General features: G+C 38.5%; 1 protein-coding gene across 2 annotated transcripts in view; it reads left to right on the top strand.

The window, feature by feature from the left end:
• Positions 1-14107, top strand: part of nav1a (neuron navigator 1a) — a 127622-nt gene that overhangs the window by 12367 nt on the left and 101148 nt on the right. The window contains exons 1-2 of one of the 2 annotated variants that reach the window (XM_084428931.1): positions 6017-6087; positions 6232-6996. In XM_084428931.1, coding sequence (XP_084285057.1) covers positions 6237-6996 — 760 coding nt within the window. In that variant the 5' untranslated portion in view covers positions 6017-6087; positions 6232-6236. Of the gene's footprint in view, positions 1-6016; positions 6088-6231; positions 6997-14107 lie in introns of those variants that run through there. The other variant, XM_084428930.1, reaches the window with a different exon arrangement.

Genomic DNA, 14107 nt, shown 5'->3' with positions numbered 1-14107 from the left:
TAATGAACAATAACGACACTGGCTATGTGGTCGCTTAGGTGATCTGAGTGATTTTATCACATTACTACACTCTTAAATAAAGATTCTTTACTGGCATCAATGGTTCTAGGAAGAACCTCCAGATACAAGATTTTTATTAACAGCATTGCAGAAAATGAACTTTTTAGAGGAAAAAGGTTCTTCAGATTATGAAAAATGTTATTCTGTTCACTGAAATGTTCATTCAGAATCACATGTGAATCCCCTTTTGGAACCTTTATTTAAGAGTGTACAGTGTTTCATTTTCACTTATTCAATCCAGGTGTTAATACCCTTAAATTGCACCAAGTCAGATAACAAGAGGTCAGCCATCCTTTTAAATCAGTCACTAGTGATCACAGTGGTCATCAGATAATAACACTGCAGTGATACATCCTAGTCCTACGAAATGGGGCTAACCAACCATGGCAGAGACACAGATAGAGATTAAACAGCTGCACAGATATTGCTAAAGCAAGACATAAAATGCTTCAATGAGAGACGTGATTAGTCATTAACTTAGATATTTACATTACTTCCATTTCATGAGACCATTGTCACATGCAATCTGATTTGGTTTCGTTTTCTCTGTGTTCTGTTCCCGTTTTTTGCCTGCCTGATTTGCTAATTAGTTTCCATGGTTCTTAATTAGTTAACACCTGTTCTATTTCAGTCAATCATCCCTATGTATTTAAAGTCCTCCTGTGGTGAAAATCAAGCTTTTAATGTTGTTTATATGTCTATGTGGTGTTTTTAATATGCTTTAAGACAAACCATGTGCAAATTCATAAGTCAACACCATTGCTGAATATTTTCTCTTTAAAACGGCAGTGAAAACGCAGTTTGAAATCGCTGGCATCACAAACTACCTTGTAACCAATCAGGTCAACGTATGATCGTCAACGAGTGGATCTCTGAGCTGGTGCGAGTGAGTGGAGGCGGGACTAATTTGCATATTCATAGAACCACGTATACTAAATGAGGCAAGGGTGTAGAGTTACATTCAAGCTATTTTAAGGCATGAAGACATGTTGGTGATCAAAGATGAATTTTAAGGGATACAATTATTGACTACAGGGAGACTTTAAGCCTTCAGTTTCCTGTTTTCCATTGTCTATGTTATTCCAAGTGGTTGAGTGACATTATTCTCCAGCAATGTCCTGTGTTTTAGCAAAGACTATAGAATAACACAAGGCGCGTCACTCGTATTGTTCTCGTCACTCGCGTCACTCGTCACTCAATATGGCGGAATAAGTCCCGCCTTCTAAATAAGAGCCAATCGCCGATTGGTAAAGTTATCGCGTCACTGCAGCTGCCGTTAGAAGCTCCGTTTCCTAGAAACAGTCAGACGCGAGCTTCTACTGCGCATTAGCTTGATCCAGCCTGAACAATTTTGTTTTCTGTCATGATTCGAGCGTTTAGAAACAGTTGTTGTCAGATTTCATTGGTAATTTCAAATTTAATCGTAAGCTTGGCGAACAGTTTTGGAGAATTTGATGTTTCCCTATTCAAAGAGATAGGAGCTGCACTTTCATGCCCGAGAAGCGTTTCAAAGATGGCCGCCGAGTGAAATGACTTGTATTAAAGGGACTTTGGTTTTAGTTAGTGGTTTATAATAAAGTTTTCTACTCCTTTGTCATGCGATTCCTATACAACCTACGCCTGACAACAACTATATAAGAGTCGCACAAGGACACGCATTAAGACATTTTTAATAATGTGTTCGGCTCATTTCATGCCTGCTTTGTCTCTTTGGGTCAGTGCTTTGGAAAAGAAAGCCCATTGAGTGAGCAGTGTTCATTTAGGGAGTAGACATCATAGTTTGACACTAATCGTAAAGTAAGAATTGCATTCTAATGCAAATGTTCGTGTAACACGTGGGCCAATCAGATAATCAGATATGACTCCATTCAGGTCCTAATATAATATATAATATAATAGAATAGAATAGAATAGAATAGAATATGATTTTTTTTGCAGCTAACCTGAGGTTTCTTTAAACCTGAGGAATTATTTATTTATTTTTGGCTCAGAACATTGCCTGACAGCCTGCGGGAGTGTTTTTCTTTAAGGTCATCGTGTTCTTTTGAATTCAGTAGAACATTGCAGTTTATTTGAAAACAGATAGCATGATCAGTTAACACTTTGCACTGCTGAGTGGGACAGCAGAGAGAAATGTGCTTCCTATTTCCTATAATAACCATATTTTACAGACATAAAAAGAAGTATAGTATGTGAGGGAGTAGTACGTGTAGGGTATTACAGGAATTGACGCACAGCCATACGAGAACACATGAGTAGGTAGCCAACCCATACACAAAAGAATTGTATTTGAAATATATTTTCTGGATATGTTTTGGAATATATGCAAATATTTGAAATTGGCCCAATAAATATATTTCATACTTATATTTCATATATTTTTGTTATATTTCAGAATATATTTCAATGTATTTGGAATATATGCCACATATATTTTTGACACTTTTGGGTACCCGTACAGAAAAAAATTAATTGAAATATATTCTGAAATATAACAAAAATATATGAAATATAAGTATGAAATATATATATTGGGCCAATTTCAAATATGTGCATATATTCCAAAACATATCCAGAAAATATATTTCTTTTGTGTATGGGAATGAAGTAGAGGTCATGAATCTATGGCCCAGCATTAGTCTGGCTTGTAGAGAGGATTTCCTCCTAGTTCCTCTGGTCTCTGTGGCTTTGTTTGGAAACATCGGCCCTTGGACTGAGTCATACTCGGGTGTGGTGTAGCTTAACCATCAGTAATAGACCTTTTCCTTTTTAAGAAAGGTTTAACAACTTGAAAACAGTAAACAGATATGCTTACTTTAAGCCAAAGAGATTTATTCAACTAAGTGTTATGTGAATTTTAGACAGAACTTTTGGCTAAAGCTGAATGAAATTCATGCATAATATTATCACCTTATAAAGGTTTGCTTTCTCTGTCTTTTATATTGCTTCCATATTTTGGAAATGTTGGACACTAATGGCCATGGTAACGGTGATGGCAAAATGAATTTTTTAAAATAATTCTCTAAAGGTTCTAGTGCAGTCTTGTTCTGGAAAGTTGTGTCTTAATTCTCCCTATGGGTAAATTACAGAATAGATTGTATATGTGTATATATATATATATATATATATATATATATATATATATTATAGAAAATATATTTTAACAGTATTTTAAGAGCTAATATTAATATGTCTAATAATAATATTTTATTTTTACAATTTAATAATTTATAGGATTGGCCTAAAGGTTTAGGCAAGGTTTTTGAAACTCCCTCCACATACAATCATTTGATACACGTTTGACAAGACACTGTTATACAGCAATATCTTTGGAAAGTTACAAAGTGACAAATGGGTCATATAATTGGACTTTGAATGTTTGACTCAAGCTAAATTTTGAGTTACTCTGAAGTTTGTCCAGCAATTTTGCAATGGTGTCTGGGTCTTCAGCACAGGACAGTCGGCTCAGTGTTGGAGCCCCACAAGTAAGAGACGAGGTGGCGACCTGTGGTGAAATTTACGTGAGTGCGCTATCTTGAGCCCACGGTCAAAACAGAGTGCTGTTTATAAGCAAGGGCTTCCCCATGAACAGATCTAGCTCTGTGTGTTATTCCTTCCACTTTATATCTGGTGTGACATTAATGTCTCTACTGGGAGGAACTTTGGACTAGCTTGCTGGTTTGGATATGTTTGCCTCCTTGAATCACGTCTGACATTAAAAATACGAAGTTAGAATGAGGTTAACACATTCGGTGAAAATACTTATTCGTCCTGGACTGTTTTTTTTTTTTTTTAAATGGAATGATACTTTAAATCATGTACTGTTACTTTCCTATGATGAAACAGGCACAAAATATTGCACTGAAGGAGAGACTCAAGCCATATTTAGAGACCAGAATATAATTGAGATGGGCTTTTTGAGCAAGCAACCACCTAGCAACACCTTAGCAACTACCCAGAGCATGGCAACTTCATAGCAACATTCTAAAAACTATTATTCTATAACTGTTAATATATTATTGTTGTTGTATAATGTATTTTTTAAATGCTTCTGTGGTCTTCAAAAAGGGCCAGAAATGTAATTGACTGACTGACCAGTAGTATGCAAATGATTTTCTTTTTTTATACTGTTCATAACGGTCACTAAAGGGAAGCACCAACACTGTTTTCCTTTAAAGCTGTTTGCTGCATTTGAATATTTCCGTTTGCCCTTTGGATTTCCGCCAAAAAACTGCAAAGATATTTCAGAAACTTTCATAGACTTTGTTCAGCGATTTTCTCATTGACTCGTTTAGTACTGGTTTTTAAGTTGCCATCAGGAATTAATGCATTAAGTGCATGATAGGAAGAAACGGACGTATTATGCATATTAATTAATGGATAAGGTAATGCACCACCCTGAAAGCATGCACTCTACTTGAGCCTATTGATTGACTGATAGATAAATATTGAGACATAAGTTGAGTTTATGTTATTAAGTGCAATAGTAGTGCCTTATTTGCAAACTTGATAAGAATACAGAGAGAATGATAAATTGAGTTGCTTTATCAACCCTGTGTCCTTGAGCTAAGATGTATGAGGTCAGTTATTTCCACTTGGATGGTCTGTTTGGTAGAGCTTGGTCTTGTTGAGATGAAATGACAGAACTAAGTAGAGCACTCTCAAAAATTGATTCAAACATGGCTAGATCCCTTTCGGCTTCAGAGGAAGGAACTGTGTGCGGTCTTGTGTGTATCGTACTGTTGTGACATGCCCTTCCAAACGCTGGTGAAAAATTAGGTCCATCCTCTGACAGAATGGCGGTTGTTCTTTCCGAAACTCAATCTTTTTTTCATGGGGGTAATTCACTGTGACACATCAGAGCCAGAACCTAATTGTCTATACATTTGTTATACCCTGAAGTGTCATGCAAAGTGTCTTTTTTTTCTTTTCTTTTTTAAGATAGGGCACCAGTGGCAATCCTGGCAAACTTGGCTCCCCAGATTAGATAAGATATGACTAGAAAAAAAGAAAAAACTTTTAATATTGTTTTTTTTTAATTACTTTTTAAAATAATATTACTTTTTATTGATAATTATAATGAATATATTATGAATATTTTTGTTATATCCAATTTCGTATATCATAAATTATGTTTTTTAAATTAATCCAGCTAAATTATTTAAATGAACTTTTGTTCAGTTTTGAGTGACATGATTGTGGGTAGATGATGACTGAATTAACTATGTTTGGAATGTGTGACTTAACTGGACTGACAAAATTTAGGTATGCGAATGGAAGATCTCTGCCATGTTTTATATGTGCAAATTAATTATAAAAGTTTTGTACGGGTATGATTCAGTTACATGGCCGTTACAGACGGTTTAAGATTCTGACAAGTAATAAACATGCAGCAAACACAGTTTTTACAGAAGCTCCTAGATATTCTAAAATAGTCATTTAAATCATTTTTCATAATATAACATTTCTTAAAATCAACACAAGTCTGACAGTATAATGTTACTAGTGATTATGTCCTTGCAGTGAAAACATTATTGGTTTTATGATAACAGAGCATTGTAGTGAACCAAAGAGAGCCAGTAAAGGAAGCTTGCTGACAGGCAACGGTTTAAACCACAGGTCCTTCATACGATAACACTTGTGCAGGGGAGCAGTATAGCATCTTTAGAGTGGGTGTGTTGGAGAGAGAAAGAGGAAAAGAGAGAGGGAGCCAGAAGAGAAGCGGGAGGAGGAGGAGGGTGTGTGTGGTTGAATGAGTGCGGGGGAGCAAGGGGAGGGACCGTTTCTGCGTCCGTCTTCTCTGTCATTCTGCTGCTGCACAGCAAAGCAGCGAGACACTGCTGAAGGGAGGAGAGTGAAAGAGAGAGAGAGAGAGATAAAGAGAGAGAAAATGAGTGACTGGGTAGCACTAGAGCAGCTGCAACTGAGGCAGTCTAACTGAGAGGACCCAGATGCTGGATTTACATGCTAAAGACACCGGCTACACGGATTACCTCTTCAATACAGGATCTACTGACTGGTCTTTCTGTATGTGTTGTTGGAGAGCTAGTTCTACCTGTGATAAGGATTTGGCAGCAAGCGGCAGAGCTTGCAAACCTTGTACCTTGTCTCTTTTTTTGCTTGATTGTAAAACCCTTTGACTCACTGATGCTTTTACATGGTTTCACGCAGGAGGAATGCTTGGGGGTAGCCCAAGAGGACAAGGAGTAGATCTGGAGACTGAGGCTGACAAAACCTCCAAAGCCAAGACCCCTCAGGGCCAGGCGGGTGCCAAAGGAGTTGGGGGCATGGCTGCAAAAAGGGGCAAGTCAGGGCTCCCACAGGCTACTCCTCGGGCTGAGCTAAAGGTCTACCGAGCAGGAAACTCTGAGGGTCGTCTTCCAGTTCCTAGCAACCTGCGCAAGCAAAAGTCCTTGACCAATCTATGCGTGCTTACGGACGCTGAGAAGAAGATGCACCTGTACCAGCCCAAGTGGTCGGATGACATGGAAAAACCTGGGGCAGGTCAGAACAAGTCAGGAAAGCTCAAAGATGCCGGAGGGGGTACTGGCAAGGGTATCCCTCTTTCCAAAAACCTTTCCAAGTCGGAACATTCACTGTTTCTAGGAAAGCCAAAACCCTTTAACCCACCCTCCAAGCTGGGAAAACCTAGTCGGATACCTAAGGGTCCTTATGCTGAGGTCAAACCCATCAGCAAAGCTCAAGAGCTGGCAGATGATAGCAAGTCGGATGATGAGATCTTGTCCAGCAAGGCTAAGGCTAATGGTAAGAAATCTGTAAATGGCACTTCGGGAGCAGCCACACCAGGTGGAGGTGGAGGGGGCAAAGATGCACCAGAACCAGAGGAAGGAGACAAGACCTTCCTAAAGGTGGACCCTGAACTGGTTGTAACGGTACTTGGGGACCTGGAGCAGCTTCTCTTCAGTCAGATGTTGGGTAAGTAATAATAAGATCCACTAATCCGCTTGCAATGCTGAGGAATGAGCAATGCTGCCTGGCTGACGGATCCAGCATCACCTCTATAGCTCAACCCAGCCCTGCTCTTGCTTAGCAACCGCCTCGCTTTCTATTTCTTATTCATCCTGTGCTGCTCACATAACTATGCACATTTTCTTTATTCATACATCTATTCTTGGCTCAAAGCTGCAACTGCATGTTAGTGATTTTCATTGTTGCATTTCAAACACTTCCATTGAACAATCGCTGCATCCCTTTTTGTTTACATTGCAAGCTCATGCCTTGCATCTGTGCACGTATTGGATGAGACCAATCTGCGCTCCAATCCGGGGGGTAGGCGTTGATCCAGGGGTATATTTGCCTTACCATTGTAGTGGAGTTGACATACTGCCCTAATCTTCAGAATGTGCATCCTTAGCTGCTGGTTTGGACGTCTACATTGATTTATTTACTATTGTTATTTTTGCAGATATTTTACCAATTCTACATCAATGATAAGCCTCAGTTCAGCACACATCATTGTAAATAATGTAAACAAACTAACACTAGAAACAGTTCAGTAAATGATGCTTGATGTCATTGTGGGAACTTAAAAATAAACCTCGCTCGGTTGAATTGTTTTCAAGTCATGGTGGGCAACATATTTAGCCTTGCCGCTGGTGCCATTGATCTCTGGGGCAGTTGACAGATGGTCCCCCTCTATTTTCCTCTCTCCCCTTCCCTCTCCCTCTTTCTGTTACCGGGGTACTTCAAAAGAGAATAATAGGGATGTCACACTCTTTGAGAAGGTCAGTGACTCAGAATGAGATGGCAACGACACATGGACATTGTGCGTTTTGTTTTTATTTAAGAATACATTAACAGTGTGGTGACTTATTAGCTATTTACCTTTGCGCTCAGCTATTGTTTAGTCATCTTCCCTTGCTAGGTAGTCACATGATACTTTAATATTTAACATGGTAAGTGATGATTTAAGTGTGATTAGCAAGTAGAAATTCTCTCTCAACAATCTGACACTGAACAATAGTCTAAATTCTAAGGTAGTGCCTCAGTGTATGGCTTTTTTAACGTTAGAGCAGCCAAAAATATGTGGTGTGAAGTGAATCCATTGAGTTGAGATATGAGAAAATGGAATTCAGTCTATTAGCTATACTCATTTCCCTTCCTTCCCTGGAGCTTATTTTGACCTTGCCGCTCGACACCTGCTGAGGGATGGGGGTGGGTGGAATTGGGAAAAAAAATGGTCTTATATTGTACAGCTGATCTGGATTTGATATTCTTTTCAACATCTTGACCTCCGTACATTACTGTTGATTCCTTTAGCTTGTGCTGCACACCAGGGTTAGCTGTGCAAGAAAAGGTTCAAAGCTTCCCTCTGGGGTTTGAAACATGCATGTGTGACTGACTGCATTAGTATTGCTTGGCTACTGCCTCTGCTTTTGACTCCACAAAACTCAATTACACAAGACACCATGCCTCCAAGTGTTGTTGTGAGGGATTCTTTTTTGCAATCACAATATGAAGTACTGCCCAATACAAAATAAAGTCTTTCTGTTTTATTTAGGCTATTTTTACAGTTTTAATGATAGCTATCTGGTATGAGATGAGACAGGAAACAACAGAAAGAAGGTGGGGGAAGAGGATCAGGAAATGTTAAGATAGGTGATGCGAGGTCATGTCTGCATAAGCAGCGCCGTAGTTGGTCGAAATATGAGCGCTGCCCACCAAGCAACATCTCTGATACAATTCAAAATAGTTTGATCAGTATAACTGGCAAGTCAAGCCAACACTTTATAATTATGTAAATTCGGTCTCCAGTTGGAAATATGGAAACATTCTGCTTAAGTGCTTAGATGCCTTTGGTATTAGACAGTGATAATTGGGAGCCACCAGTGGAGGATTAAGAGAATCACTACTAAGATCAGATGGAAAACCGAAACATGTCTTCTAAATACTTACGGAATGAATGAATGAGGCATTTATATAACGCTATATGTACTACTGTACCCCCAAAGTGCTTTACAATCATATCAGGGAATCTCTCCTCAACCACCACCATAAGGAACTTGACAGATGCTTCTTACTTTGTGTTGATAAGAGCTTTATCAAACCAAATATCCTACTGTGTAGGATAGCCTTTGAATTTGAGGATTAACGGCACATGAAGATAATGAAGACTTAGGTTGCAAAAAAAACAAAAGTTGCACAAAAAAAAACGTTTTAACCAATAATATGCCCCTGCAAATTCTTTTAACAATCCAGTAAAATCCTGATGAATAAAACCAAGCCACACCCTCCATTATTTTTGCATTGAATATTCAGTTTCGCTCAAAAATGTGTGCTAAATAATACAGAAGTTAATTTTGTTTTAACTTGTATGTAGTTTTAATCTGCATTACATACACTATTAGATTGTTATTACATTATTATTACATTATTGTTACATATTACATTATTAGTAATTTAATGAGACAATTTATTCTCAGTGTCTCATTCTGCTACTGAGAGCCTCTTATCAGGGGCACTTTACTGCTATCTTTTTCTTCATCATCATTTCCATCTCTGCCTGGATTGAGATCTGGGTTGCAGAAGCACTAGACTGGACATGATTGCTGCTGACAGCCACATTCAGGGTGAGGCTGCTGTGCTTGTACTGATCTACAAAATAAAGTAGAAAATTTGAACTTTTAGAGCAGCCAAATTATAATGATACAATAAAACAATACATTTATCTCAGTTTCATGTCAAGACTGCAGTCAATCTAATCCATTTCCTCTAGAACAAGGCACAATGACCTGGAAGCATTTCGTAAGTCATGGCACAGGATTTCCTCATTTCCTGAATGTGATATTGTTGGGCTGTTATGCACGATAAATGTGTGTCCACATTAAATTGGCTGTAGACCGGTGCATTGGGCAGTTAGAGAAATGATAATGTACAGGAAATGGGTTTGTTAATTCAAGCAGCCCCTTTTAAAAGGAAACCATCACTAATATGCAGTGGTTTTGCTGTGCATATTATGTTTTCCTGAGCATGACAAGCCAGGAAATTGTCGAAAGGGTTAAAGTCAAACTGACTGACATCCCAGCATGCTGCAGGCCTCCTCTTCACAGTGTGCATGATTTCATTTCAACCAGGTCTGGTTGTGTAAGAGCTGATCTCAAGGGAAACCACAGACATACAGCTATGTATACAGCTTTTATTTAAATGTATAAAGGAAGGTGTATATTTTATTTGTGGTGGTCATCATTAGTTCTCTGTTCCCAAACCTAGTGACCTCCCTACGTAGGCAGCAGTTTTAGGCATCATAGTAACTGGACCAACACCAAAGTTTTAAAAGGTAGGCAGCATAATTATACCTTCAAGATACGGTTTTAGTAAAATTATAATGACACTTAACATATATCCTTCGTGGAGAAGGCAATACCAACTTTGAAACCAGCATTGCAACAAGCTCAGTATATACTGTGTGAATGCGATTCAAATCAAATGCCTACAAGGATAATAATGCAGGTATAATATATTAAAATGGTACACTTTTTTACTTTGTATAAGGTGAGTTGATTCTGCTGTGTGCGTCATGTGTGGTACTTGGAGTCGGAGTCGCGTAAATATAAGACTGAGGTAATGTATACAATAGTTTGTGCTAACAAAATTATAGTGCTGTAACAATGTATAGATACAGTATATACTATATAATTGAACATAACTTTGTTTGTCTGTTGACCAAAACATGGTTCTGATGACCAGATTGCACTTAATAGCAAACCATGGTAAGAACAGGAATTGAAAGAGGAACCACAAATAAAGGTCAAGTTTTGGTTCGACAAACTCTGTTAACATGGAAACACGTACAACCTGACCGTCTCCATTTTGTGAGCACTGAGTCGATGACTTGTGTACTGTTTTGACGGCCAACAGATTCATAATGTGATTACTGTCATGACCAACATCTCCATGCCTCAGCATGCTGCGTGCGACCAATGCAATCTAAGTCCCAATCGAATTTCTGCATGTCTGCAAAACGAAGGAGTGGAAATAATCTGCTCATTTATGCAAGCATGCAACATGGAAATAATGTTTGTTTATCTCTTAAAACATTACGAAATATTGCGAAACAATCTTTGGTTATTTGTTTTGTCCATGTATTTGCAGTTTCAGCCTGTTCAGCACAGACAGAGTTTTAGTCGTCAACAAACTAGAGCTGGAAGCAGCCCTATATTTAAGCAAAGTAAAATAACTCTCAAAAGAGCAATACTTTCCAGGACATTTCCATGTAAAATAGTCAACTCTTGGTTGGATTCACATATTTAGCCTGTTTTATGTCAGTTAAGTGAGAGCTGTTTTGTGGGTCTTGCTCAAATGTCCAGTTATTTTTCAAGTCAAGTGGTGGTTTATGTGCAGTAGTTGCACAGTCCTGTTTTTGAAGGCCTTAATTGTTTTGCGGTTGAGACGGCCCCCACCATTACAGCTTTTTTTCAGTCGTTAGAAAACACCACATAAACAGCATTACGTTTTCCTGTCGTATATCCCGGATGTTGGCTGCTTAAAACACTCGTGGGGAAATGATTGTGTAAGCTTTTCTCAGTTTTATGTGAGGACATATCTTGGGTTTGCCTGGGTGAATATAGGGCAAGAAATCAACTCTTTTCCCAGTAGTCACTAATTGTGACTAAAGTTATCATTGCTCTAGTATTATAGATAACAAAACCAGGCAATGAAACTTGAGGTGACTATTTATGTGCTGTTTTACTTGTATCCAAACAAACTGTACTGTATTTTTGTCACATTGCCAATGGTCTCTAAAGCTAATATCACCCCACATTTGTTGAAAATGATTTACTTCAGATCAACTGTGAATGGCCCATTAAGCAATAGCTGCCAATGTATAAAACTATACAGTGAGGCTGCTCAAATTCTTTAAAAACACTGGTCTAGAGTAAACACTTACACGCTAAGAGAATGAGATTGTTGGTTTTTGTCACAGATGTGCTGTTTGTCAATGGCAATAAAGCCATTATAAATTCAAACATCCCAATGTCTCTCTTTACTCCATTAACAATGGTTTTAGCAAAACGATGGCTGTTTTGGCACACAGGTGACAAAGTCATAGTTCAATCAGGCATGCATGGTTGGTCAGATTTAGAACTGGTTCACCTTAAATCCATGATTATTGTAAATTATAAAGTTCCAAGCCTGTTTAATCAATGACCCTGTTCAATCAAAGTGACTCATCTTGTCATGGTATCCCCTACATACAGTAGGAGTATTTTAGAAATTCTTAAATCATTGAGAATAATAAGTAATTTACTTTTGTGTCTTCTCTGCTGAATACAACTCTATATGCGTATACTATGCATTCAAATATTCTTCTTAGCTGCTTTCAGACAGATCTCCTCATCTTTGCTTTAAGAAGAAGACTGGAGAGTCCTTGTTAAAAGCAATCATTTCGCCCCAAAGCGGAAAGAAGCGGTTGATCTCGTGTTCCCTCCACACATGGTCTCCTGTTCCACAGCTGGTCTCTTTGACCCTACATGGTGTGATGGGATCACTTTGGCCTGAAGTCATTTCAGAGTTATTATGTTTTTGTTTGTCATACAGCATTGCACCACCTCTTACCTCCTTGAGCTTCAGAAGAAATTGAGCAACACTTGTGCTCAATCTTTGGCAAGAAAACATTGTTCCACATGGACCTCTTTTTACGACTCTGTCTTCATTGAAAATGTGTCCGCTGGTCGTAGTAATTGGGCACAACAACAGCTGGGTTGGACCTCCTTAAGTCTTGAGAGGCTTGCAAGAGATGCAGCTGTGGTGTTAGTGGTTTCTCTGCGCCAGTCAGTTTACAAACCCTGCAGTTGTTTGGGCATCACTCCCACTTCACTCTTCCCTGCCCTTGGGCATGTAGGGATTCCTCACCAAACATTACTGCTTCTGGTCAGTTGTGAGTGGTGTGGAATAAGCTTTCCCTGAGGGGGAATTTTTTTTTAAGTTCACTTTCAACTGTTCCACTGAGCAGGAAGATAGGCCTTCCAGGCCTTTGGAAATGAATGCCTTCTTTTACAATGTAAGTGAGTTGACCTTATACATGTAAAAATACTGTTTCAGTATTATCGACACAAGACATATGCAATGTGATTTACCATGGAAAAAAGATGTGTGCAAACCTTTTCTGAGTAAATTGGTATTTCACAACTTTGTTTCCATGACCCTAAAACAACGGATGATTTAGACAGCCAACTTGGCCCCATTCACTTGCACTTTCACTTCTAAATGCCTCAGAATAACCTGTTTTTTAATAGAAATTGAAAATTGTTTTGTGGTAATCAACAAATGCTGTCAAATGAGCTTGACAGCATGAACCTGTCACAGTTTGAAATACAACCTGTCACAGTTTGAGATATTTTTTTGACTACAAGCTACCACAGTAACATATTGTCAACAGATTATTGCAGTCCTCTGAGAGCTAAATGACTTAAAATAAATTTAAAAAGGGGATTTCCCTTCGCCATGTCAGATGCATTCATGAATAGGAAGCCATCTTTTCCAATCATCACAATAAGAAAGACATTATGTTTGACATTATGGCCCAAAACTTGTGTCCAATAGGGTGGATGCAGTGTTGCAGCCTTGCTTTATTGTGTTTAAATGTCACTACAATTTTCCCAGCCTTGGTGTTGTGAGAAATATTTCCCTTTGCTTTTCTTTCTTGGCTGAATATCTCTGAACTTCAAATCAGATTCGTCATGGCAGTAGGTCTTTTTTTCTTTCTTTTTTTTTTTTGGCGACTATTTCATTAGAATTTCTCAGCTGTTCTGATTCAGTTCAGCCTCTTGTATGATTTTGCAAAAAGTGTCATGGGATTGCAACATGAGTGAGGCAAGATAAGGAAGTCTTATAATACTTTCTGGAAACAACACCAGCATTATAAGACCAGAGCATCACCGTTTTCTTCCTCTGTAGTTATCCCCCAAGGATATTATTGTGATTTTGTGCGGATATGCCAGTCTGTCTTCTCATTTCCCGTGGTGTGTCTTCTACCATTTGGCTGAAGCGTCTGCAGGACACTCTATTGTTATTTAAGAGTCCCTTC

Source organism: Rutilus rutilus, assembly GCF_951802725.1.
Source record: "Rutilus rutilus genome assembly, chromosome: 13".
Taxonomy (NCBI): Eukaryota; Metazoa; Chordata; class Actinopteri; order Cypriniformes; family Leuciscidae; genus Rutilus; species Rutilus rutilus.
This window is presented reverse-complemented; position numbering and strand designations above follow the sequence as displayed.